The sequence below is a fragment of the Akebia trifoliata genome, chromosome 15, assembly GCF_017979445.1.
Source record: "Akebia trifoliata isolate Shusen 1 chromosome 15, ASM1797944v1, whole genome shotgun sequence".
NCBI lineage: Eukaryota > Viridiplantae > Streptophyta > Magnoliopsida > Ranunculales > Lardizabalaceae > Akebia > Akebia trifoliata.
Window position 1 is genome coordinate 28,561,742 of NC_141389.1, and position 25,930 is coordinate 28,587,671.

At 34.9% G+C, this 25,930-nt stretch overlaps 2 protein-coding genes and 1 pseudogene across 12 annotated transcripts in view; 2 read left to right on the forward strand and 1 right to left on the reverse strand.

Moving 5' to 3' along the window:
- The window catches only part of LOC147385078 (uncharacterized), a 32,481-nt gene extending 30,965 nt beyond the window's left edge, over positions 1–1,516 (forward strand). For 8 of the 9 annotated variants that reach the window (XR_015172480.1, XR_015172481.1, XR_015172478.1 and 5 more), the window contains one exon: positions 986–1,516. Coding sequence is in view for 5 of the 9 variants with exons in the window: in XM_086425083.1 (XP_086281209.1) it covers positions 986–1,096 (111 nt within the window). In the remaining 4 variants the exon portion in view is untranslated. Of the gene's footprint in view, positions 1–944 lie in introns of all 9 variants that reach the window. The other variant, XM_086425087.1, reaches the window with a different exon arrangement.
- On the reverse strand, positions 91–6,416 carry LOC147385080 (dehydration-responsive element-binding protein 2C-like). Of its 2 annotated transcripts, none has more exons than XR_015172477.1 (2): positions 6,065–6,416; positions 91–327 (listed from the first exon to the last, which is right to left on the reverse strand). XR_015172477.1 is itself a non-coding variant. In XM_086425082.1 (2 exons), exons 1-2 carry the CDS (start codon positions 6,079–6,081, stop codon positions 3,871–3,873), a joined length of 1,086 nt encoding a protein of 361 aa, XP_086281208.1. In that variant the 5' UTR covers positions 6,082–6,342; the 3' UTR covers positions 3,712–3,870. The 2 variants fall into 2 exon arrangements, 1 of the variants encoding a protein (XP_086281208.1); XM_086425082.1 differs by lacking the exon at positions 91–327 and adding an exon at positions 3,712–4,939 and having other exon boundaries at positions 6,065–6,342.
- Positions 6,417–15,227: 8,811 nt separating this feature from the next.
- LOC147385081 (cation/H(+) antiporter 15 pseudogene) lies at positions 15,228–25,706 on the forward strand (annotated as a pseudogene). The gene is made up of 3 exons (XR_015172455.1): positions 15,228–15,526; positions 15,653–16,657; positions 24,600–25,706. The product of XR_015172455.1 is annotated as a cation/H(+) antiporter 15 pseudogene (transcript).
- Positions 25,707–25,930: the final 224 nt, after the last annotated feature.

Below are 25,930 nucleotides of genomic sequence, written 5' to 3' on the forward strand. Positions count from 1 at the left end.
TGGGGAGTTGACATTCAGATATCTTGTCCAAATAAATGGACTTCTTCAACTAACCCGAAGAACTGGTCTATTCTTTACCTGGATTATAGCTTTTAGAACACTATATAATCAAAAATAAACTTGAAGGCAATGCATAAGACTAGTAAACAAACATCTAAATTGAATGAGACAAAAATCAAGTATCAAAAAGTACAAAAACTACACTGAAATGGAACAAACCAACCTTCCTGACAAACTTTTGTTGCTACTAGGAGATGATGCTTCAGGTGCTGGAGCAGGTGTTGCTGTCCCAATAGACTGTTGCACCAGGGCAGTAGTAGGTGCCACCTGTACAGTCTTAGTAGGTACATTGTCAGTATCTCCTCTGCATCATAGTTAGTGAGACATGCAACTCAATTTGCCACTATGAGTGCATCCAAAATATCTAAGAGTAGAACAAAACATTTATTGATAAAAATACTAAGAGAATAGAATTTGGACAAGGTAGCAATATCAAATACCAGATTTGACGTCTATCTTTGAATTGGAAGGTGAGTATTTGAAGTTTTTCTTACTAGTGTTCTCTGATTTATGGTTTGTAAGATGTTGCGTAGTTGATGGTCTGATTTGATCGCCTCATAAGGCAACCTTTCGTGTAAGAAACAAAAATAATTTTTTTTCTGATCCTGATGCTAGGGTATGCTGCTCATCTATTCCTTTACTTCATTTTTATTTAACTGTTTTATGTTATTTTAAGAAATCCCCTTAACCCCCCAAACCCCCCTTCTCCCTCTCTTAGAATGTTAATAATTGTGATACAAGCCATTCATTCTTCATTGTTTTACACATCTAGTTTAATTGAAATCTATTACAGGCCATTATTTGTGCTGAAAATTTTAAGAAGAATGAAATCATTAGTGTATTCTATTAATGGTTCTTTCATTTTGTTATTGTGGCTTCCATAGATGGGTTAGTTGATATCATGAGTGATCACTTATGTTTTCAGTTTCTTCGGAGGTCTTCAGTTGGGGAAGTGGTGCAAACTATCAACTCGGTACTGGGAATGTGCACATACAGAAGTTACCGACCTCCACCAAAGATATTGCTGATCCAGTAATTTCAATATCATTTGGTCTTATTTAGTTTAATTATTGTCAGTTATTTATAGCTTCAACAGAATTTTCGATCTTAACAAAGAGGTTTACATGTATATTAATTTTGGGTTATTTAATTTAATTTGGAGCTTGTTTTATGATTTTTCTTTTGTTTTTTCTTTTTCTGATTTTTTTTTATTTATATTATTTCGTTCATTGTGATAGGTGAATTAGAGGACCGTGCTATTGTTTGTTAAACCTCCAAATTTGACGGTCATACTCTATGGATTTTTTTTATTTTTTTTTAAGTCCATTCTCCAATAATTTGATAGTCCAGGGCTGTCAAAAAAAAAATTCTACAAGAGAATATTTGATGGGAGGGTCCGTCAAATTTCTCAAAATTTGACGGGCTAAGACCGTCAAATATGGGCCTTTTTCACATAGTGTTATGACGCAGGACAACGAGGGAAGAAGAGGAAATTTGAGGAATTAGAAATTTTGGTTTACAATTAGGTTAAGGATTTGGATAGGATAGGTGGAAAATAAGGGAGTTTAAAGAATCTGATTGGGGATTGGGTTAAAGATTTGAATTAGGATAGGATAAACCTAAAAGTAAAATATTTTATTTTGCAATTATAACATTTTAAATAGGATTGATGAAAATGATTAAAGGTTAAGGATTATAGGATAAGAATTAAAAGTTAAGGAAATATGAAAAGTATTAAGGGTTGAGGTATGTGGTTTCAAGAATCAAGACTCAAAAATCAAGAATTAAAAAATTCAAGAAAGTTAAAAAGAAAATAAGAAAAAGAAAAATAAATATTAGAAGTAAAAAAAAGAGAAGGGATAGAAAGATAAAATCTTTGAATCACACTAAGAATGGTGAAGAACTCACTTCACTCCACGAATGAAGTTCATTCTTTATTCATCAAAATCTCTGTTAAAAAAATTCAAATACAATCTATATAAATAAAATAAATCAAGAATCTTAGTCAAACGAAAATATCAAATAAATAAAATTATTTTTATAACTTTCGCTCTCCTAATTTTTAAATCCTAATAAACTTAATTATAAGACAAACTAAAATTACTCAAGTGCATCTAAATATTATTCTAAGACCATAGGCCAATAAACAAGAAAATAAATCCAAAAAACATACAATTAAAGTCTAAAATAAAAAAAACTAAATAAATAATCCTGACAAATCTAAATTCAAATAAGTGATAACCTAAATAATTATAAAATTTCCATTGAAACCCTTGACTTGATTTGTGTTATGTATTTTCTCTTTAACTTTCTTGAATTTTTGAATTCTAATAAATATAAATACAAGACAACTTCAAGTTACTAAACTACACTAAATATTATACTAAAATCATGGATCAATAAAACATGAAAATAAATCTACAAACATAAAATTAAAGTCCTAAAATAGAAAACTAAATAAATAATTAATCTAAAATAATCTCGAATAATAAAACAACAAATCTATATCTAAATTAAAAAACACCTAAATAATTACAAATTTTCCATCAGAACCCTTGACCATTGACTTGATTAGCGTTCCGCATTAACTTAGGATGCCTTAAACAAACCTTGTTGGATTAAAGACAATGGAGGTAAAGAAAAATTTATTTAATAAGCCATAAAACTTATTTCTTCTCTCAATAATGCAACGGAGAAAGCTCGAGTCAATGTGGTGTGTTGATGCGTCATAAATGGGGATTGATATTCATGAATTTATTTAGTCCATAGAAGATATAACTTACATAAGCAATAGGCACCCATTGTTCGTCGGATTAGAGGTGGAATTTTTTTATATTGATAGGCAGCCTGTATGCATGCTACTCCACCATTGGATTGCAGTGTTTCATTAGGGACTTTTTTATTTATTTTAATGACACGACATACATTGGGCACCATGTTTTCCCTTCTGAACCAGGACTTGCAACGCTTCTACAACACCTTTTAATAATTTTTCAACAACTTCCATAGAAGCATTAGTTGTTGACATGGAAGTATGCCAATAACTATGCATCGACATGGCATTGCTAGGCATGTTGAACCATTGCAACCCAAATCCTGACCTATCCTTTCGGTTCACGAGGCATGCATGCAAACGTTTTCAAACTTGAAATATGAATCAATTTGAGAGAATGAAATAGTGGAAGAGAAATCCTTTCAGACCTACTTGTTTTAGCCATTTTTCTTGCATTCTTCATTAAACTGGCTCCTCTATTCTCCAAAATTATATCTAATAGCCTAGTATGAGCTGAATGATAAGAATTCATTAAGGTTAATAGAAGAGTTTTGGTCTAGTTCAGAGAACACAAGAGTTACTTATCAACTTATATAATAGATTTCCATTATCGATAGTTGAGATATTACTACAAAAGCTCACAACACACACTAATTGAATTACTTAATGGGATTTATGAATCAAGATTGGAGAATGAATTTAACAAGTATACTTCACTATGAATTATGCTTTTCTATATTTGAAGAACATACAGTAATCAGTTTTCATGTTTACAATCCTCCCCCAACCCTCCCCTCTCAAATCCTACCAAACATATGTCTAGTTGAATCCACTCAAACATACTAGCTCCAACGTTTGAGCTAAAAACAAGAAAGGAATGTCGTAGAAGTAAAAAATATAAATCCAACGAACCATCCTATCGGTTGTCTACCTAAACTACTACCACCCCAAATGAGTTCAGAAACAGAGTGCACAACTCTGCTTCATCACCCAAGACCCAATAACCGGAACCCAAGTAAAATGAAAAAGATACAAACTTAAATGCTCTGTTCACCATTCGCCATCTTCTCATTATCCTCAATTTGACTCAAAAGTTCTTCCAAATTAAAATCCAAATCAGTGAACCCCATATCAAACATTCCTTCTTCATCACCCAATCCAAAATTGTAGTTCTCATTATGCTGTTTCATAGGTATCGTTGAGAAATCATACCCGTATTCCCTACCCGAGGGTGATTGCTCTGTATTGAAAAAGCTTCCAAGAAACTTTGCGTTTGGGTTCTGCAATTGGCATGAAAAATCTGATGTGTATGTCTCACATTGTGATTGATCATTGTAAATTAAACCTAAATCATCTGGATTGGAATTGTTCAAGTCCTGCCTCAACTCGACACCACAACGAGGATAATCAGAACCGAAAGCTGGATCAAACTTATGTTCATCAAACCTCATGTCCATCAAGGAGAAATCCTGCAGTTTATCATCTTGTTTCAATCCAAATCTATTCAAGCAATCATCGTCTGTAACTCCCACGTGTTGCTCCTGCTTCACCTTTGTTTTCACTGAAGAGCTGATTCTCAATTCGCTATCTCCATTTTCAGGTTCTAATTTTACGACCTCGCCCTTGGATTTCTCTTCGCCAACTTGTTCAAAGTATTCGGACGTAATAATTGACTCAACGTTCGACTTAGTTGAATTTAACAATGATTCTGTTGAACCACAACCTTTAGGAAGATTGAGGCGGGCGAATGGCCCATACATAGCCCTCGCAGCGTCATCGTAAGCTTGAGCAGCTTCGATAGCAGTGTCAAAGGTTCCTAACCATAGACGACTCCCCTTGTTAGGTTGACTCAACGCCCTATTAGGCTCACGAATCTCGGCAACCCATTTGCCCCAAGATCTTTGCCGCACTCCTCTATATTTGTTGTGCGAATTCTCGGGTCCTCCTTTTCCTCTCATGCACCCTTTTTTTGAACCCTTGGCAGTTAACTTACGACGAATCAAAGTGCCTTCGCCTCCATCTTTGGTATTGTTGAGTTCTTTCCACTTTGCGATGGTTTCTGCTACAGAACCAGACACAGTGCGTCTAGCCCGCGTACTTCTCTTCCTGAAATACTATATGGGTCAGTCTAATTGTAAAACACCCACATGAGAAGTAATTCTACAAACAGGTGTGGAGCTGGTGGGGGCAATTGCCCCCACAGAACTTTGAGATACCCCTATGTTTTCAACTAATTACATGACTCATTTGTCCCCACTCCCTCACCTCACCTCTCTCCCCATTTGGCCCCACACCCTCACATCCCTCCAATTTTTGTTCCCCCCCCCCCCCCCCCCTCAATTTGTTTTGTTGATGGCATTGCCTCTTGAGACCGGGACTTCTCATATACTAATCGGAAATGACCTAAATATCCTTTTCTTCAACTTCTAACAAAAAAGCCTCTGAATTTCTCTCTAAAACCACTCATCTTCAAGTTCTTCAACTATACAACTAACCATAGCTTGCCCCCACTACAAGAAAATCCTGGCTCCACCCCTTTCTACAAAACCATGAAACTCATTTCCCACAACAACTAGGAAAACAGGAAAACAAGCTGAACATTCGAACAACACAATTGAGTTTTCATATAAAGGGATGATTTCATTTCCAAAATTATAGTATTAAATCAATTTTATTCCTTCTCACCCAAACAACATCAATTAAATCTCTCAAAAAGAAATCTAGTAAAACTAATTCAAAAAATTTAAGAGATTCAATAGCTAAGATAAGACAAATAAAAACTGATTATCCTCTACAAAAAAACGCTAAAATCAAATTATAACAAAAAAAATTAAAGACTTTCACACTCTTTACAAGAGGATTGATTTTAAAGTATATATATAAACTAATAAATAAATTTAAAATCATTATTTTTCTTCTTGCCACCTAAACAACCTTCTAAAACCTAAACTAATACTCTAATACAAGGTACCAAACTGAACAACTAATTGAAAAAAAAAAAAAAAATCCCATTATTATACTATCCTCACAAAACCCATTAACCAAACCATATTCAAATTTTAAGATTTAGGATTTATTCAACCTAAAATATCCAAATATGATTATAAAAAAAAAAAAAAACTAAATCTATTTTTCTTTTACGATTCCCAAAACAACCTACAAAAATCAAAATATAAAAGAACAATAAAAAAAATCAAAATATAAAAGAAGAAGAAAGGGAAGAAAAAACACCTTTCAGAATAAGACATACGCGGTGAAATCGGATTTTCTCTCCTCTTGTGTCTTGTGTCCCTCTTCTATGGATGATTTCCAACTAGAAGTTCTAGATCCTGATTTTGCTTCTTTGTCCCTTCTTCTATAGATGGTTTCCAAAGATGGTTTCCAAGTAGAAGTTCTAGATTCTGCTTCTGCTTCTTTATTTTACTTCTTTTCCAAGTCTCACTTCGTCTTGATGAATAGGCTTTTGGTTTCCTTCTTCAGCGAAATCCTTTAAACAGCAGCCTTTGTGATGATATTTATAGCTTCTTCTGGTGAGATTTCCAAAATATAATAAATATCCATTATGACGTGGCACATCCCTCACCGTTTCTTTTGATACGTGGCATATATATGTTTACGGATACCAATAACGCGGTCCCCATCACTTACTTGCCCACGAAGATTTCCCCTTTTTGTTAGATTTCCTACGTAACCCCAATTATATCATATAATTACATTTTTGCCTCAACTTCGTCCTCATCCTCCATACCTTAGCAGGACTTTGCTGTATCACAAAAATACAGATTGTTTGATGTTAAACCTTCGAATTCATAATTATATATGATGAATTCGATTAATTTTGGTAAATTTGATTTTTTGTTATTTTTATATAAATTTTTTTTAGAAATATACAAATGTTGTTGTTGGATTTCTAACTAAAATCCAATATCTTTAACCCCCTAAGTAATCAAAATTAGTTCATTGATTTGCCGAATTAATTATCTAATCTCTTAATTCATTTATTTGCCAAAATAAAGATCTAATCCCTTAATAATGGATTTGATAATTTTCAAGGTTGATTATCAATGATTGATTTTATCATTCTTTATGATCAAATCTAACGTATTTTTAAGAGAATAACATGAAACTATTGTATTTTTTAAACAACAAACTTATGTCACCCATGACGTGTTACTCCCCCAACACGCGCCTTTCATTGGTCTTATCACGAGGAGTTCCTATCGTTTCCTCTTTTGTAGCCTCTTCGAGAATTCACTTGTGGTATATGGACTACCCATCTCCAATTGAAGTAGGGTTGCAACTTGTTCTAGATCAAATCAAGAATCGAACCAAAATGATAGTTTTGAACTAGTTTGATTTTATTTATGCTGAACTTGGATTTGATTTTGGATTAACAAAACAGAAAATCAATCAATTTGATTTGATTCTTGATTCATGCCTTCTATAGAATCGAGTCAAATGAAAAATCAGATCTTATATTAATAAAATTATAAATACATATTATTAATATATTTAATAAATTATACCCTTTTTATTAAATTTTTTTGTTTTGGGAATAGAGTATCTCTTAGTCTAGCAAGTTGACCATGATCCATTGGACTTTCCCCAAAACTTTATCCATTAGAACTAATCTCTAATTGTCATGCTCCATAATTGATTATGTTTTTATGGACGGATTAATGACATTTTTTTGGATAGATAGATTAATAAGTTCTTTAATTGATGGAAAAATTATTGACTTTTTTTTTTAATGGATACATTAATGATTTTTTTTATTGATGAAAAAAATTAATGACTTATTATATGAGATTTCATATTACTATTTATTTATTTTTATTAAAAATATGTTGATTCAATTAGATTTTTAAGATATTGATAACCCATAGAATCGAACCAAAACGACCTTAGCTTAATTCGAGTTGGTTTGTTCTATGACAATTTGGTTCGATTCCTATTCTCATTTAATGAAACCAACCTAGGTCGGTTCGGTTCTGATTTGGCCCCAAACTGAATCAAGTTGCACCCCTAGTCTGAGTAGGACAATAGTTCTAGCTGACCCAGGTCAACTTTGGATCGAATTTGGATTGAAGTTCGATTTAACTTTAGGGTGGGTCAAAATATGGTTTTGAGAGATTCGATCCATCCAATCTTTTGTTAAAATTGAAGATTGATTTGTGGGTAGATGTGGGATCAACACTCATTACATTGTATTGCTGTAAACATATATTTAAAAAAAAAAAAAAACAATTAGAATAATCTCATTAGGTAGGCCTGCCCTAGAAGAACGTTGCATGTCTCAATGATCCCAGCATCTTTACTAATATAAGCTCTTTTATTCATATTTTTTCCATCAAGGATGTTCTATGAAACTCTTTTTATCCCTGAATTTTTTCCATCAAGGAATGTTTTATGAATTTTTCACAAAACCTAGCATGGCACAAAAATCAATTTCTTGTTGTCCCACTCATACATACTTGAAAAAAAATCTAGATCAATTAATACATATCAAAGTGAAATGAATTAATTTTTTGAGAAACTAGACTCGAAATACTTCAATATAAACTATTAAAACTCAAAAATATGGAAGAATTTCTTAGTTAAAGCTCTACACCAAACAGAATAAAATATGTTTCGTTACAATTTCTTTTGAAACAAATTCTCAAAAAAATATTTGAAGTGCTTTGTTTGTTTTGAATTTTTTTTTGTGGAAACTCATGGAGGTCAGTTAAACATTGCAATTGGTCACGTCAATTATGCATTCTTATTGATTTTTCTATTAAAAAAAAAAAAATTCCAATGATTCTAATCCAACACATTCTTATGTTCCGCCAAGTTTAAGCAATAAACACTAATAAGTAGGTTGTGATATATTTTCATAACATTGATTGAAATTTTAAAGATAATAATTCGAAAAGAAAAATCCTAAAAATGATCATAACAATGAAAGTAACAATTTTTGTCTCTAATTTTTTCTTTTTATACATTTATAGTACCACCCAACCATGAATCTAAACATTATTCTTTCCACTACGTATTCAATTTGAAACTTATTACAACCAAATAGTTCCAAGAGAATTAAACGAAAATAAAAATAATTGCATCAAAATTAGGAAAAGAAATTCCTTCTAATATTCTTTTTGTTGGTCATTGCCACCAATCTCAAATTAAAAAAAAAAAAAAAATGGTAAACGAGGGTTTTGGGCCAACAAAAATAAACAAGAGACCTAGGCCACTGAATTTAACACTACAAAAGTGTCGAATTTTAGCATTTTTGAGGTAGCCTTTTATTTTTATTTTATTTTTAAATTTTAAATCCCAACTGTATGGAAGATTCAAAGATTGAGTCTTTATCTCAACTTAGGTGGCAATCACCCATTGTGTCACATGGCTGGGTATCCCACACAAATCTTCTAACCACCAATTATTTTAAAGGCAAAAATTCCCTTTTTCTTCAAATAACCCTTATATATGTGTATTGATCACTTCTTCATGCCATGCTCAAATTTTAATTTGTTCTTTTCTCCACTTGTAACATGAATGATCTCTAAGCAACTAAACACAAATCTAAACTCAGATTTGGGTGCCCACCACTAATAATATTTAAATACATTTTCTAACATATTAATTAATTATAAAATAGACCTTAAAATCCCTAGAAATGATTCACTCTAATTAAATTTTGAATTTTTTTTTATAGACCCATAATTTTGGTCGAGCACTACATATTATCATTATTCTTGAATTTTTCCTAGAGATACAAGGAAAAAAAATCCGAGTGATGCAAGAATGACCTTGCAGGACACTGCGTTCAAGGGCCAAGTCATGATTTCCTGGTAGGGGGGCAAAATTGAAGGTTGACCGGCTTGAAGATGATTGGTGTTGATGGTGATGGGAAAATTCAAGATTTTTTGTCAGAGTATAAAGAAAAGGGCTTTTAGGTTATTTTCTATTAATCTATTGAGAGTAGATTGAAATCAAAGGGCAAAGTAATCAGTTTTTTATTTTTTATTTTTAAAAGGGTATTAAAATATTTATCAATTTTATAGAAGGTTACCTAGAAAACAATTGAGAGGGGGGTAAAAAATGGGCAAAAGGGAAAAAAAGTTAAACTGGGCATGACACTTTGCAAACACAAGTGGGGTACTTCAAATACTCACAAAAATGTGAGGAAGGGGCAAAAAATTGAAGGGGAGGGGAGGGGGTATAATATAAAATTCAATTTTCAAGGGGTTTTTAACTCACCCACAAAACTGAGGAGGGAACTACCTCCCTGCTCCTTCCTGACTGTGATCAACATTGCTTATGTGTGTACCTCAATGTCGGCAAAGTGTGAATTGAGGTCATTCCAACATGACTCTTTTTTTTAGAGAGATTTATCGACAGACCTATTTCTCACAATTTTATTACAAAAATTACCTTACTTAAATAAGTTTGGTACCGAACAAACCTTATTTTTTAAATCAAGCTAGCATGACTAACTTAGTAATATTCTAAATCTTACTCAAGGTTGTTCGCCTCTCATGAATTATCAAATTTGCAAAGGGAAAGAACTAGAGGTGGTAGATTAGAACAGAGTTAAGAAGTTAAGGGTAAGACTAGCCAAAGAGGTCTAGGAGTTGTAGAAAATAGGAGCTATAGTAAAGTGTGAAGCGTCTTTAGTTTTAAGGAGTGGGCAAAAACTCAAGGTTACAAATGTCGATTAGATTCCTATCTTGGAATGTGTGTAGCATTAATGATAGAACCAAAGGGCTTCAGTTAAGTCAATGCTTCAAATGTACAAACCTCATATCGTGACTCTATAGGAAACAAAAATGAGTCAGGTGAATAAAGTTGTCTTGCGAGACATCTAGGGTAATTGGAACATGGGGTGGAAATATCTAGCAGCTAATGGGACAATAAGGGGAATCTGGGTTCTTTGGGACAAGAAGGTGATCGAGGTTGAGGATTCTTTAGTAGGAGCATTTTCTGTGTCACTCCTATCCAGGTGTGTAGGGAAGGAAGACCATTGGGTATTCTCAGGTGTGTATGGGCCTACCTAAGAGTAGGAACGAAAACAATTCTAGGAGGAGTTGGATGATGTGAGTGCTTATTGGAATAGTCCATGGTGTTGGGTATGGGTTTTAATGTTATCAGGTTTGCTTGTGAGAAACAAGGGGGTTCGCGGTTAATAGCAAAGATGAAAAGATTTGGGGAATTTTTAAATAGGAACAACTTGGTGGATATTCCTCTTCAGGGTAGAAGCTTCACCTAGTCCAACCATCAAGATGTGCCCACCCTTAACAGGTTAGACAAGTTCCTCATCTCAGATGACTAGGCATTGCTGTTCAATCAAATTTCCTAGACGGTCATTCCAAACTCGATGTTTGATCATTGTCTTGTACAGTTGGAAACAGGGTCATTTCGCAGAGGCCCTATCCCATTTCGTTTTGAAGTTATGTGGTTGAAGCACCAAAATTTCAAGGAGTTGGTGATAAAATGGTGGAGGAGTTTTTTTTTACAGGTACAACAAGGGAGGTGTTTAGCAAGAAGTTGAAGGCTCTAAAGTAAGTGTTCAAAAAATGGAACAAGGAATATTTTGGAATGGTGGATATGTAGAAAAAAGAGGCCATTTTGAGAATTGAGGAGTTGAATCAGATCTCGACAAGCGATAGGTCAACAAGAATTAACTTTCGGGAGAAATACCAACGGATGGCTCTTATGGAGAAGATTAGTTGGAAACAGAAAACCAGAATTAAGTGGCTTAAAGAATGAGATGATAACACTAAATTTTTTCATTGCATGGCTAATGCCTGTAATAAGAACAATCACATCACAAGAATAAATGTGAACGGGGAGAGGTTGGAAGGGAAAGAGGAGATTGCTAAAGGGATTGTAGATTTCTATGATTTATATGTGAAATTAAATACCGATGATATGTGTATTAGACCAAAATCGGAGCTGCTTCAATTTAATAGAGTTTTTGAGCCACAACGTGATTGGTTGGAAAGTTCAGTGAAAGAAGATGAGATCTGAGAGACTATTTCAAGCATGAAGAATGATAAAGCCCCAGGGCCTGACGATTTTCCCGTGGAGTTTTATAAAACTTGCTGGGAGATCATTAAGTGTGATTTTATTGTAGTAATTGAGGAATTCTTCAAAGATGGAATGCTTGATCTCGATTCTAATTGCACATTCATCGCTTTAATTCCTAAAGTGGGGGGAACGAAAGATGTCAAAGATCTATCAGTTTGGTGAACACTAGTTACAAAATTATCACGAGTATCCTTGCTAAAAGATTAAAAGGCGTCATCCAAAGACTTATAGGGTGCAATCAAAGTGTATTCATCAAAGGGAGGTAAATTTTGGATGGGGTTCTAATAGCAAACGAGTGTATTGACTCTAAAATGAGATTTGGCAAAGCGGGGGTGGTTTGTAAGGTGGACCTTGCAAAGGCTTATGATCATGTCATTTGTCAATTCTTGGAACACATGCTTATTAGAATGGGCTTTGGAAAGAGATTGATCTTTTGGGTTATGGCATGTGTTTCTTCATCGTCCTTCTCAATCTTGTGAATGGAACACTCCATGATTTTTTTAGGAGCACTAGAGGTCTCAGGCAAAAGGATCCTCTATCCCCCTTCTTGTTTATTATTGTGGTAGAAGTGCTTAAAAAGATGATGGATATAAGGGTGGCAAATGGTTATCTATCGGGGTTTGAAGTAGGACAAGACATTATTTTTATTTCACACTTTCAATTTGCAGATAAAACATTAGTCTTCTTAGATGACTCTATTGATCAAACAAGGAGATTAGGAGGTTTATTATGTTGCTTTGAAGCTGTGTCAGGCATCCTTGTAAACACGAGGAAAAATAAGATATTCCCGGTAGACATGGTTAGATGCGTTACTCTTCTTACAGTGTCATTGGGATGGAAAGTGAGTAGTCTACCTTCCTCTTATCTGGGGATTCCATTGGAGGCTCCATATAGGAGGGTGGTGATATGAGACCCGATAGTAGAAAGAATAGAAATGAAACTAGCGGCGTGGCAAGCTAACTATCTCTTCAAGGGGGGTAAACTGACTTTGATTAAAAGCGTATTGTCTAATATTCCAATTTATATTCTCTCTTTACTCTTTTTACCCCAAAGTGTGGAAACAAGGCTAGATAAGTTATTACCATAGATTTGTACTTAGAATGCTAAATTTTGAAAATTAAATGAACTGCCTCCTATAACCATTTCATCATGCAATCCCCTAATTTAACGTCAAAAACGAGGTTTTGATTTCCTATAAAGGCTTGATCCAATAAGATCGAGATTAAAAAAATTGAGAAAATATACAAATCTATATAATAAAATACAATGATGGTCCCTATTCTCTTTATAACTCAAAAAAGTATAACTATTAAAGTTTTGTCAGTATAAAGATTGAGATAAAAGAATGGGTCTATACAATCCCACTTTTTATTGTCTTTCCTCTTCTCATCCCTCTCCCACCCCAATTTTATTGTTTTTCCCCTCTTCTTCTACTATTCTATAATATCTTTTTAAATTTACTATCTTTCCTCTTTTATTGTTTTAATCCCAAAGAGGAGGACCGTGCCTACAACATGGGTATATTCTAATTATATTATAAGTAATGATAGCCAAACACTCCCACCTGGCATACTCAAAATACTCTCATGACATGCGATGTGTCAAACCATAAATTTTCTTTCATCAAGATATACAACTACATAGATTTATGGGGATGTGCAGTTGTGCATTCTAAGGCATAAAGTCTATGGTTCTAGCATATGCCACGTCAAGAGAGTATTTTGAGTATGCCATGTAGGGGAGTCAAATTATCACAACTCTTATCTTATACATTTTATTTGGATATATAACATTTATCTATATTTTATCCGTCAAAACGGATTTAATTCTATCCAATTGTCAAATAGGACTTGAGTCTAAAAAAGATCTAACTTATAAGTATAGATAGCCGAATTCGATCTACTAATTTTTATTGTATCTGATTTGGTTCAACCCCAATCTATTGACAGCCCTAATAAGTGGGCATATATCTCACAATGATTGGATGTGGTTGTGGACGATAATGATGGCACAAGTGTACCACATGGTGAAATTTGGTGTGGCCATCAATGATGGACAGCTATTTGTGACCAACACCACAATTTCGCCCACAATCCTAGACCTAGATAATATTTAATAACAAGTTTTCAATTGGATCTCTATTGGCACCCCAAGTATTAATTGTCACACCCCAATTAAACATTAAAACGCACTCTTCAACCATTACAAAGGCTTAACCCAAATCATTAAGTTGAACCCGTTGGGTATTTTCATTGTAAAATATTTCCAATTTTTATTTCAGTAAGTTACTCTATCTTTAATTTTAAACTAAATATATCCCACAATTTTATAATTTTTCTGTTTTTTCGGATTCAACACGACTTGTTTCTTTAAAAATAAAAAAAAATAAAAAAAAAAACTGATTTTTTTTTAAATCATTGAGTTGAACTCGTTGGGTATTTTCATTGTAAAATATTTCCAATTTTTATTTCAGTAAGTTACTCTATCTTTAATTTTAAACTAAATATATCCCACAATTTTATAATTTTTCTGTTTTTTCGGATTCAACACGACTTGTTTCTTTAAAAATAAAAAAAAATAAAAAAAAAACTGATTTTTTTTTGGTTTAAAATGGAAGTAAAGATGACGGGTTCATAGAATCAGGGTTTCGAACATGCTCTATCCACGCATCTCGAAGAGAAATGCAGTGTACTTAAGGGAAAAAACACTCAACTGACGTGCCAGCAGTGTGCACATAACCCCTGTATTTTTCATTGAGATACAAGTCAAAAAATCTGAAGAGAAATGGAGTGTACTTGCAGGGAAAAAACACTCAACTGATGTGCCAGCAGTGTGCACATAACCTTTGTATTTTTCATTGAGATACAAATCAAAAAATCTGAGTGTTGCTGGAGTAACTTCACGGATATCGCGATCAAACGATTGAGCTGACGTGGAGATGTGCACAGAATCATAAATACCTTTCATTCATATCTCGAGAAAAAGTATCTACGGTTCTGCGCACATCCCCACATCGGCGCAGTGTCGTACGAAGTCCATTTAACTATTTTCATAAAACTTTATGATTCCGTACACTGCAACATCAGTTGAGTGGCCTTTTTAAGAGTTTTTTTTAATCACTTTAGAACGACTCGGCCCAACGAACCTTAGTAAGTATTAAAATCTTATTAATATAGTCAGGCTAGCTTGACTAAAATTGAAAACTTCAATGCCATTGTCACCAGCCCACCACCAACCATTTCCACGTCAACTTGTGGCTGGCTCTCCCTACTTTCTCTCAAGCTTATTTTCCTTTTCTTTATTGTTTTCGTGCATACTTTGCACATTGTTTTCAAGAACGTCTCTTTTCAGCATTAATTCCTAGATATATTTTGAATTTTTTTTTTGAAAATTCAAATATATCAAAGATTAATGGCTACAGAGGACCCTGAATACAAGTTATGTCAACCCCTAGGTCTTGGTAACGTGAATCACAGTAAGGGCATATTTTATGGTAACAGTCCTTTGGAATCCGACTTGCTTCTTTTAATGGTACAAATCTCCATGATCAACCTCATCACCCGTATAGTAATGATTCTTCTCAAGCCTCTCAAGCAACCTCGTGTCGTATCAGAGATCATTGTACGTAAGCTTCTTCTATTTTAATTTTTTCATCCTTTTTTTAATGAACTATTAAGAATTCTATAACCCTTGCATGTATATGTAAGTCTCATTTGTTATGCACTTTGATGATTGATCTCTATCAAGGGTGGTATAATCATTGGCCCGTCTGTTTTGGGACGAAATGCGAAATACATGGCGTTGATGTTCCCCGACAGAGGTGTCCTTTTGTTGAAAACTATAGCAGAAATATCTACGATGTATTTCGTTTTCGTGATTGCAGTGCAAATGAATACTAGCATGATTGCAAAAGCTGGAAAGAAGGCTTGTTTTATAGGTTTTTGTGGTGTGATCCTTCCCCTCATACTAGTCTTTTATTGTAATTACTTTCTAAGGAATTATTTAGAGAAGAATATCACCAACTCGGCTGTGATTTGGTGGATATCGGCGTCTTTGGTAATAAATTCATCTCAGGTTCTCTTTCCAATTCTCAAAGAGCTCAACATCCTCAACTCCAAAGTAGGCAGATTCGCCATGTCCATTTCTATGGTTGTTGATGTGGCAGGCTGGGTTTCTCTAGTTATCCTTGGAAGCATTCAACAATTTTCAAAATATCATCCATCTCGAATCTTTCTGCAATTATGTTCCTTGGCTGCACTACTATTCTTCGTTTTCTTTTTTTTTCGGCCTGCGATAATGAAGATAATCAGAATGACTCCAGTGGGGAAACCCGTGGATCAAGGCTATGTGACCTCCATCCTATTAGTTGTCTTAGTTTCGGGTACTGTATGCAATAAGATTGGTGCAGCTCTTGTTGATGGACCTTTGATGTTGGGGTTAGCGATACCGAATGGACCACCTCTGGGATCAACCATTGTGAAGAAGAGTGAGACTATCATCATGGAATTTTTCATGCCTTGCCTGTATGTGGCTGTTGGCCTGGAAACCAATGTCTTCTCCAAGATTGATTGGGTAGCCTTGTGTTCGCTATTCTTCCTCTTCTTGGTCGGGTACTTGGGAAAAGTGGCGGGGACTCTATTGCCTTCCCTCTACTTTAATATGTCATTTACTGAAGCCCTAACACTTAGCCTCATGATGAACTTGAGAGGCCAAGCAGAGCTGTTCTCATTCCGCTATTGGAAGAAATCTAAGGTACATCCATTAACACTCCCTCCATCAACCACTTTCAAGCTTCTTTGGTTTCTTTTTGTGACATATATATATATATATTAGGTTTAATAATTATAATCAGATTTTCATATTTTGATCATTTTAGTATAGTTGCTATGCCCGCGTAAAACAGAACGCAATTCTTGTATCTTGTAAAAATCTCCTCGTAAATTGATGAGATCTTAGATGTGTTATTTATAGAATCAAGTATGGATCAGATTACAATAGAATGATATTTATCTTGAAAGATCCTAGATTATTTTCTCCTAAACAATCGGCGGAGCAAAGGATTCTTTGGTATTTTATTTTACAGGGACTCTTATCTTTAGAGATCTCCTTAACGAGTAGAAAAGGTAGTCCATGTGAGCCTTGAAAAATAAAGAGGAGTCCCATTTGGAAGGAACAAAACCAATGTGACATGAGTAGGTACTTAACCGTGTGTACCATGAATGTGGAACCTGTTTGAGCGCGTAGGTAGCGCTAAATTTTAAAGTTAATTTTCTGGAAGTTTAATTTTCTTATTTTATTTTGAGGGTTGAGTGAGGATATTTATGTAATTTTGTATGAACCTCACTTCATATGTGTGGCTAACACATGTTACTTTCCTCTCTCTTCTCTACCTCATCCCCTTTGCATTTTCCATGTAACGATTATTGCTTTTCCCATGTACTCTTCTACAATTCCCACCTTTATTGATAAACCCCATTACTATTAATTATCTTCATTTTCCCATGCAACCAGCCTTAAGTCTCAATGCATTTTCGTTTTCTAACTTGAATCCTCTTAAAACTTTTTGAACAAACATTCTAATATGTTAGAAAATTTATCCACCTATATAAACATGTAGGGAGTCTCATTCACAACTAAGTCCTTGAAATAGTCATTGAGAAAAGAGAAAATGGGGAAGATACCATCAACAATCCAAATTCCATATCTTGTATACATGAAGGTCTCATTTTCAACTAACAAAGTTTCTTTTTGAATTAAATTAGTATTGCTATTTTCATTCTTTTAATTGTTCTTGTTGTTATTGTTTATAAGTCTTGGGCTAGTGTGTTTCTATACTATTTGAGAAGCAGAGTTTCAAAAGTTGGGATTCTATCTTTCTCCACAGGTAGATTTATGTAGATGACAGACATGGAGAGGAAATTGACCATTGATGAAGCCAAACGTTAAGTTCCCGTGGAGAAAGACATTTTGGACATCAAGTTTGCGAATAAATCCATGTTTAGACACGGCAATGGAGAGAACAAGGTGAATGGTGCATGGTTTAACCACTGGGCTGAAAGTTTCATTATAGTCAAGGCCATATTATTGATGAAAACCTTTGGCCACCAAGCGATCACGATATTTATCAATAGAACTATCGACATTTCATTGGATGCAAAAAACTCATTTTCATCCCACTAAATTTTGTCTAGGAGCTAGGGGGACAAGTGTCCAAGTACCCTTTTGAAAAAGTGCATTCATTTTGGCATCCATGGCTTGACGCCATTGCAGATTTGTATGTGCTTGGGTGAAGCATGAAGGCTCCTCAAATTCAAAGTGCAAAGGGTATTTGATGGCAGTAAGAGACTTAGGCTTGAAAATTTATGTTTTTGCTCAAAGTAACCATGTGGTGGTTGATTTGTGGTTGGGATAGGGGGGAGACTTACATTTTGGTTTAGATTGGATAAATTTGGAGAATTTTGGAAAGGGGATACATGGGTTGAGTTGGGTAGGATGGGTAGAGGTGCGGATTGGACAGGTTGATGAGGAGTAGATGAATTAGTTATGGATTGAGTAGATGGGTTCATGGATTCAAAGGATTGTGGGTTGGTAATGTGACATGTAAGCTATTATGAGGGATAGTCATAACAATGGGAAGAAAACATAGGGAATTGGGGATAGAAGTTGAAGAAGATTGTTGTAAGAGGGATGGGAGGCCAAGGAGGCTAAGGCCAAGGTTGTTAGGAGTTGTGGAGACAACTAGTTGAGAGGGAAAAGGGCAGTAGCTTTCATTGAAGGTTACATTACGATAGATGTAGATGCATCCGGTCAGAACATGTAAGCAATGGTAGCCTCAATGGGAAATGTTGCAAACCAAGAAATCAAAAGGAAGGGAACGATGCATAAGTTTGTGAGAATTATAAGGTCGAAGGTGGAGGAAGCACTGACATCCAAACACTTTGAGAATTGTGTAATCAGGGGGTTTATGAAATAAAACTTCCCAAGGAGATTCATTTTTTAGCAAAGAAAATGGTACACAATTGATGAGAAATATGGCCGTTTGAAAAGCATCATCCCAATAAGTGAAAGGGAAAGAGGCATTAGTCATGAGTGTCAATCTTATTTCCACATTGTGACGATATTTTCTTTCTACTAAACCATGTTGTTGATAAGTGTGGGGGCAAGAGAGGTGATGAGTGATGCCCTGATCATCAAGAAAATGCTTGAAAGGTTTGTATTTAGTGCCTCCATCAATTTGAAAACTTTTAATTTTGCAATTGAGAATGTTTTCAATTTTTTATTTAAATAACGCAACCAAACGAAATATCAGATTTGCAAAAAAGAGGAAAAAAATCCAAGTAAACCTACTGAATGCATCAATAAAATGAATATTGTGAAGGTTGATTTTCTGATAAATTTACATCGATCAAGACTTCACCAATAAAGCTATAAAATAATAGAAAGAATATGAAAAAAATAGAGAAGACAATGATTTTTTAAGTGGTTTGGCAAACGTACCTATGTCCATGGGCTTAGGGAGTCGTTTCACTATAAATTCCACAATTACATGGTCTCTTCACCTTCCCTCTGTTTTTCATCTCTTCATCTACCCTCTTCCTCCCCCTTTTCACAATGGCCTCAAAATCTTTAAATAGAAAAATCCTAAAAAGAGTCTTAACCCTAATTAAGTTATAATTGATCATATTATCCTTTATTTAAATTAATTATTACATAAAAAGGAAAATAATCCTCTTAAATTAAGTTTCTTACTTAATAAGATAAAATCGTCTTCAACTGATGTTATGTGTCTATCTCAAGATGTGTGTTAATAATTCGGATGAAATATAATTTTATCCCTCTACATAACCCCTCTCAAAAGTGGAGATTGATGTATTAAGATCTGCCTTCAAAAAATACTTCTGACCTGAGTGAGCACTATCTTTGATTTTTGAATTAGATTGATTCTTGATATCTTGAGTTTATTTTCTTCATTATTTTTTTACGAATTTAATATTTAACTTGATCGAGCTCCCATAATAAGTAGATGTTTCAATAATAGAATTGACCGCAAGCTAAGCTTGATTTCTTTAATAAACCAAAACTTTGATAAATGATATAAGAATCGACTGAAATCTCAAATCGGGTTTGGATTCTAGAATTGTCCAAGACTTAGATAAACAATAAAATCATCAATTGAAGTCCCATATTAGATTTAGATCCCGAAATGATCTAAGATTTTGATAAATAATAGAATAATAACCGACTGAAGTTCCATATCGGACTTGAATCCCAAAATGATAAAAAACTTAGATAAATAATAGAATAATCGATCGAAGTCGTAGATCAGGTTTGAATTCTAAGACGATCTAAGACTTAGATAAATAATAGAAGAACTGTAGTTGCCTTTGCCTTATAAATATTTATTTTACTCCCCTCATAGTAAAGCTTAGTTCACATAGAACCAACCTTAGTTCCTTGTTTGGGTTTTGCATCACTTACTTCATAGAATGATGTTAGGTTTCAAGAAGAATTGACCTTCTTGCCTTATTGAGTTTTGCATCACTCACCTCGTAAAATGATGTTCAGTTCCAAGAGGAATCGTCATTATTGTCTTATTTTATTTTGCATCACTCACCTCATAGAGTGATGCTCGATTTCAAGAGGAATCGACCTTCTTGCCTTATTGGATTTTGCATCACTCACCTCATAGAGTGATGTTCAGTTTCTAAAGAAATCGACCTTCTTGCCTTATTTGATTTTGCATTACTCACCTCATAGAGTGATGCTTGACTTCAAGAGGAATCGACATTTTTGTCTTATTGGATTTTGCATCACTCACCTCATAAAGTGATGTTTGACTTCAAGAGGAATCGACCTTCTTGTCTTATTGGATTTTGCATCACTCACCTCATAGAGTGATACTCAGTTCCAAGAGGAACTGACCTTCTTGTTTTATTGGGTTTTGCATCACTCACCTCATAAAATGATGCTTGGTTCCAAGAGGAATCGAACTTCTTGCCTTCTTGTAATAAATCGACCTGAAAAACTTATGGAAAACTTCAAAAAAAATTTATAATACCATATTTAAAAAATATATTTTTTATGTAATCCCGAGTCCAAGTCCTTAATTATACTTGGACCAAGCTCCACCGTATATACCTTTTATCTCAGTAGGTTAGAATTATGAGTTGAACCTCTCACCTCAATAGAATTCTTAAACTCAATCAAGTTGGGCACACGATTAGCCTCTAAATATACAATCATGGATTATAAATTGAGGTACTTACCTCAGCGGAGTCTATAAACTTGATCGAGTTGGGCATAAAATTGGTACCCTAAATCTTCATTTTGTCTGGACAACCAAACAAAACAAATTGGGTCACATGGGATTCATCTGATGGGCGTGAACGGAGCCCCCAACCATTAGCCCCCACTTTATTTTTATGTTGAGTTGACTCAGATAATAAATTGTGTCACATGGCACCTTATTATGGGTATGAGCTAAGCCCCCGAGTAATATAATCGCTTGGCACTTTTGTTTGTTTCGACAATTAATAAGATTTAAAATTTTTGAATTAAACATAAATACCTAGTTGTATCACCATATTTTTGATACGTCTTTTTGTTTAGAAGACCGTAATGTTCATGTCTCGGCACAAACCTTTTTAATTGAAATACAGTGGATCACCATCCATTCCCATAGCACCTTGTTGACACACGTTTTTCATAGCAGTACCATACAATTTTCACACTAGGCCCCTTGCACCTCCACATGAATTTTGTTATAGAAAATTAGACTCGGCAATATCATTCCTCACCATTGGTTGAGAGTCACCTTCCACCAAATGATCATGTTTGCTTAACATAATAGTAACATAATTTGGTCATATCACCTTAGACCTAGCTATAGTAAGGCCCATGTATTTGTACAAGGCACAACACATCCATTTTTGAGTTAACATATTATTATAACCTCAATAGCATCAACAATGAGGAGAAGAAAGATAATCTTCTCAAAAAACCTTTGTCGTTCCTTTTCATCTTGGGCTATTCGATTTCGGTAAGATAAGTTGTTAAATAAGATTTTGATCTCCTTCAATTTGGCTTTCTCCACGGCAAACTCTCTAAGAGCTCGAAGAGCCTGAGATCAACGGATCAGCTAATCCCTGAATGTTAGTTAGATCATCATTGATGCATCATGATGCGACAATTCCTTCTTCTTACCGTTCCCATTCTTAGTAGCTGCAATTCTTTTAGCAAAAACCTGCTTTAGAACAACAACTCCTTGATCGATTGATTCTTTGATCTCAACTACACATGAGGCATTACAACCTTTCTTATCTATCTTACTGCAGTTTTGTTGTTCTCTTTTGCAGGAATCGTTGTTGCTTTGAAGATATATGTGCGGTTGATTAGAGTCTTTTCCCTTCCTTTTTATCTCAATCATTCATTTATAGTTTTTCTTCACACCTTTCACTTCACCTTTTTCCCCTCCTTTGATCTCTGTTGTCCATTTATACATTCAATACAAACTATTTTTTTCTTAACTTTTGATTTCAACCTTTCATGAGTACTTTCGATCTTGATTGTCAATCTTCGCATTTACAACCCGATCTAACCTAGTTCGAGAGTAGAGACTCGATCACAGAGATTTCGTAAGTAGAAATATGTACACGTTCGCTTCTGAAGCCTCATGTATGATGTACATGGAGTTTTCTTGATCTGGATCAGATCAGTTATTATGTCGAAGACATCGAAGGGGGATGAAGTAAGAAAGAAGAAACTTTGGGAAGAAAGACCAATCAGGTTAAGGTTAGGGTTTAGGAGATTGAGATCGAACCCTAGCTAGTTTTCTTCTGCAAATGAGGGGTAAAGCAAGGATTTGGGTCCGAAAATGGAGGTTTCTCTAACAAAGAGATTCGTCAGTTCAAACATTTCAATTCTTAATTATGAATCCATTCATGGTTGTTTGGTAGATTGATTGGAGAAAGAGATGACACAAAGACAAGTTCTAGGGTTTGGATTGATAATCTAACATTTCAAAGATTGAGGGATCTTAAATTATTCGATCACGAGCGACAAACATAATATCTCTATCTTCTTTCTCTTTTTTTTTTTATGTAATTATAATTTGTCCCTTGACCAAACCCTATCTATAACCCTAAACCCCTAAGGGTTGATATTGACAACAGACCCCAATTCCTAATTTGGAACCCCAACCATACCATGTGGTTTATCATGGATTTTCCTCCTCGTTCTCACGGATGACGCCAATTGTGGAGGTTGATTTTGTGATAGATCAACCTCGATCATTATTTCACCATTAAATCTACAAAATAATAGAAAAAAATATAAAAAGATAGAGAAGTCAAGAATTTTTTTTACGTGGTTTGGTAAACGTGCCTACGTCTATGAGCTCGGGGAGTCATTTCACTATAAATCTCATGGCTACATGGCTTCTTAACCTCCCTTTCCATTTTTCCTCTCTTCTTCTACCTTCTTCTTCTCCTTTTTTACGATGACTTGAAGGCCTTTATATAGAAAAATCCTAAAAAGAGACTTAACCCTGATTAAATTACAATTGACCATATTACTCCTTATCCAAATTTATAATTATATAAAAAGTGAAATAATCATTTTAAATTAATATTTTTCCTTAATAAGATAGAGTCATCTTCAAATGATGTCATATGTTTGTATCGGGATACGTGTTAATGGTGCAGATGAATGAACGATTCAAATGAGAGATGATTTTATCCTTCCACAAATATAATATTTAAAACCATTAATTGAAGGAGTGGGTGATGGCCCCCAAATATCCGAAACAACTAATTCCAAAGGAGATCTATAAACAGTAGTACTTGAAATAAAAGGTAAACTATGACTTTTTCCCAATGGACATGTGGACCAAAAAGTTGACTTATTAGTGGAAATAGGTAGCTTGTGCATAGAAAGCACTTGGTTGACGTCCTAGCCGATGATGCCAAGTATCAGCTGAGGTTTTGATGCTTAGGAAGGCAGAGGAAGAATGAACATTAAGGCTAATAGTATTTTCCAAGAAGTAGAGGCCACCTTTACTCGGTCTGTGGAGCACCACCTTCCCCGTCTTGAGATCCTTTACAAGAAAAAAGTTTGGATGAAACTCAAAATAAACATCATTATCCTCGGTAAATTGAGAAACAGATAGAGGATTATGAGCAATTGAAGGAACATGATAGATATTTTTAAGGGTAAATGATTGGGTCGGTGTGTTCAAGAAGAAAATACCTTAGTGGGAAATTGGAAGGTTGTGACCATTACCTATCTTAATGGAGTGAGGACCATGGTATCCTGAGCGAAGATGTAAGTTTGCCAGATCTTTTGTAAGGTGATTAGAAGCACCAGAATCAGGGTACCAATTTGAGTCTTGGAATGATGACGGTGTTGCTAGAAGAGCAGACAGGATATGATTTCCAAGTGTCCTTCAATTTTTCATATACGCTTTCTTACCACCATGGGGCCAAGAAAAGATGTCGCTTTCCCAGAAGGTAGCCAACCAATGTGTTCTCCTACTTGAGGCTTCTTTGCACACAAATCATCAACAAAAACCTTTATCAACTTATTTCTATGGAACAAGCCAAAAGTCGAAGCTAATGGGTTTTTTTCTTATATGTTTTGAATTGAGTTTTTCAATCTTTACATGATTATATCTAATCTTTCAGTGATTATTATGCAGGTAGTACTAAGGGAACAAAATTTTGCATTGGCTGTGCTTTTTTCAACCTTGGTAACAGCGATTACGACACCCCTCATAAAAAACATATATAGCCTGACAAAACATTATAGCATCCACGGCTCTAAAAAGAGGACCTTACAGCACTCTCGCCTCGATTCCGAAATCAGGATTGTCGCTTGCATTCATGATCAAGATAGTGTCCCTGGACTCATCAACCTCCTTCAAGCCTCTCATTCAACCAAAGAAAACCCAATCACGGTGTATGCTCTCCACCTTGTTGAACTCAATGGTGCAAACGCCAGGTTTATAGTTCATGACAAACATCATAGATCTTCCAAGTATGCCCGTTCCAACTTCATGGTAAATGCCTTTAAGATCTATGAGCAAACACGTGACCACTATGGTAGCATTCACACATTCACGGCTGTGTCCCCTTACAACACGATGTACCATGATATTTGGGAACTTGCACTAGAAAAAAGGGCATCACTCATTATTGTTCCTTTCCACAAGCCAGGATGGAGAGATTATGCTCAATATAATGCATCACACCTGGTGAATTCGAACCTCCTTGCCAAGGCACCTTGTTCGGTTGGAATCCTTTTTGATCAGAAACCGAACACGAACATTCTGTGCCGTTCCTCTACCTTATTAATAAATCGTGTTGCTGTTCTTTTCATGGGTGGAGCTGATGCTCGTGAGGCGCTAGCCTTCGCAGAATGCTTTGCTAGGAAGCCGAATAGAGAACTCACTGTTGTACAGTTCCTTTTGGATGTTAACCAGGAGTACAATGATGAGGAGGAGGAGGAGAGGAAGCTAGATGTTGAATTCATGGCTGGCTTCAGGTTGAAAGACTTTGGAAATAATCAGGTTGTTTATCGAGAGGTGATGGTGAAGGATGGGGTGGAAACAATCAAAGCCATTCATGAAATGAGAGACGAACTATATGGTCTTTGGATCATGGGACGGCAACAAGGGATGAATCCAAAGCTAAGTGAAGGTATATCAGACTGGAGTGATGAAAATCCTGAGTTGGGAGTAATTGGAGATTTTGTTTGCTCACCAGATTTTGGAGGCACAGCATATGTGCTAATAGTGCAGCAATAACTTTGTAAGCACAAGCATGTTCAATGCTGATTAATAATATTGTAGTACTGTGTACATGGATGCACTTGATAATTATCTTAGGTTAGATAAGGTGGCTATGCAGTTATGATACATTGTACTAGGGTGTATCGTGATACACCGAATCACTTTGACATTGTAGTTAGGGTGGTTACATAACTACATTATATATATTTTCTATTTAATGAGAGTATAACCAGAGGTCA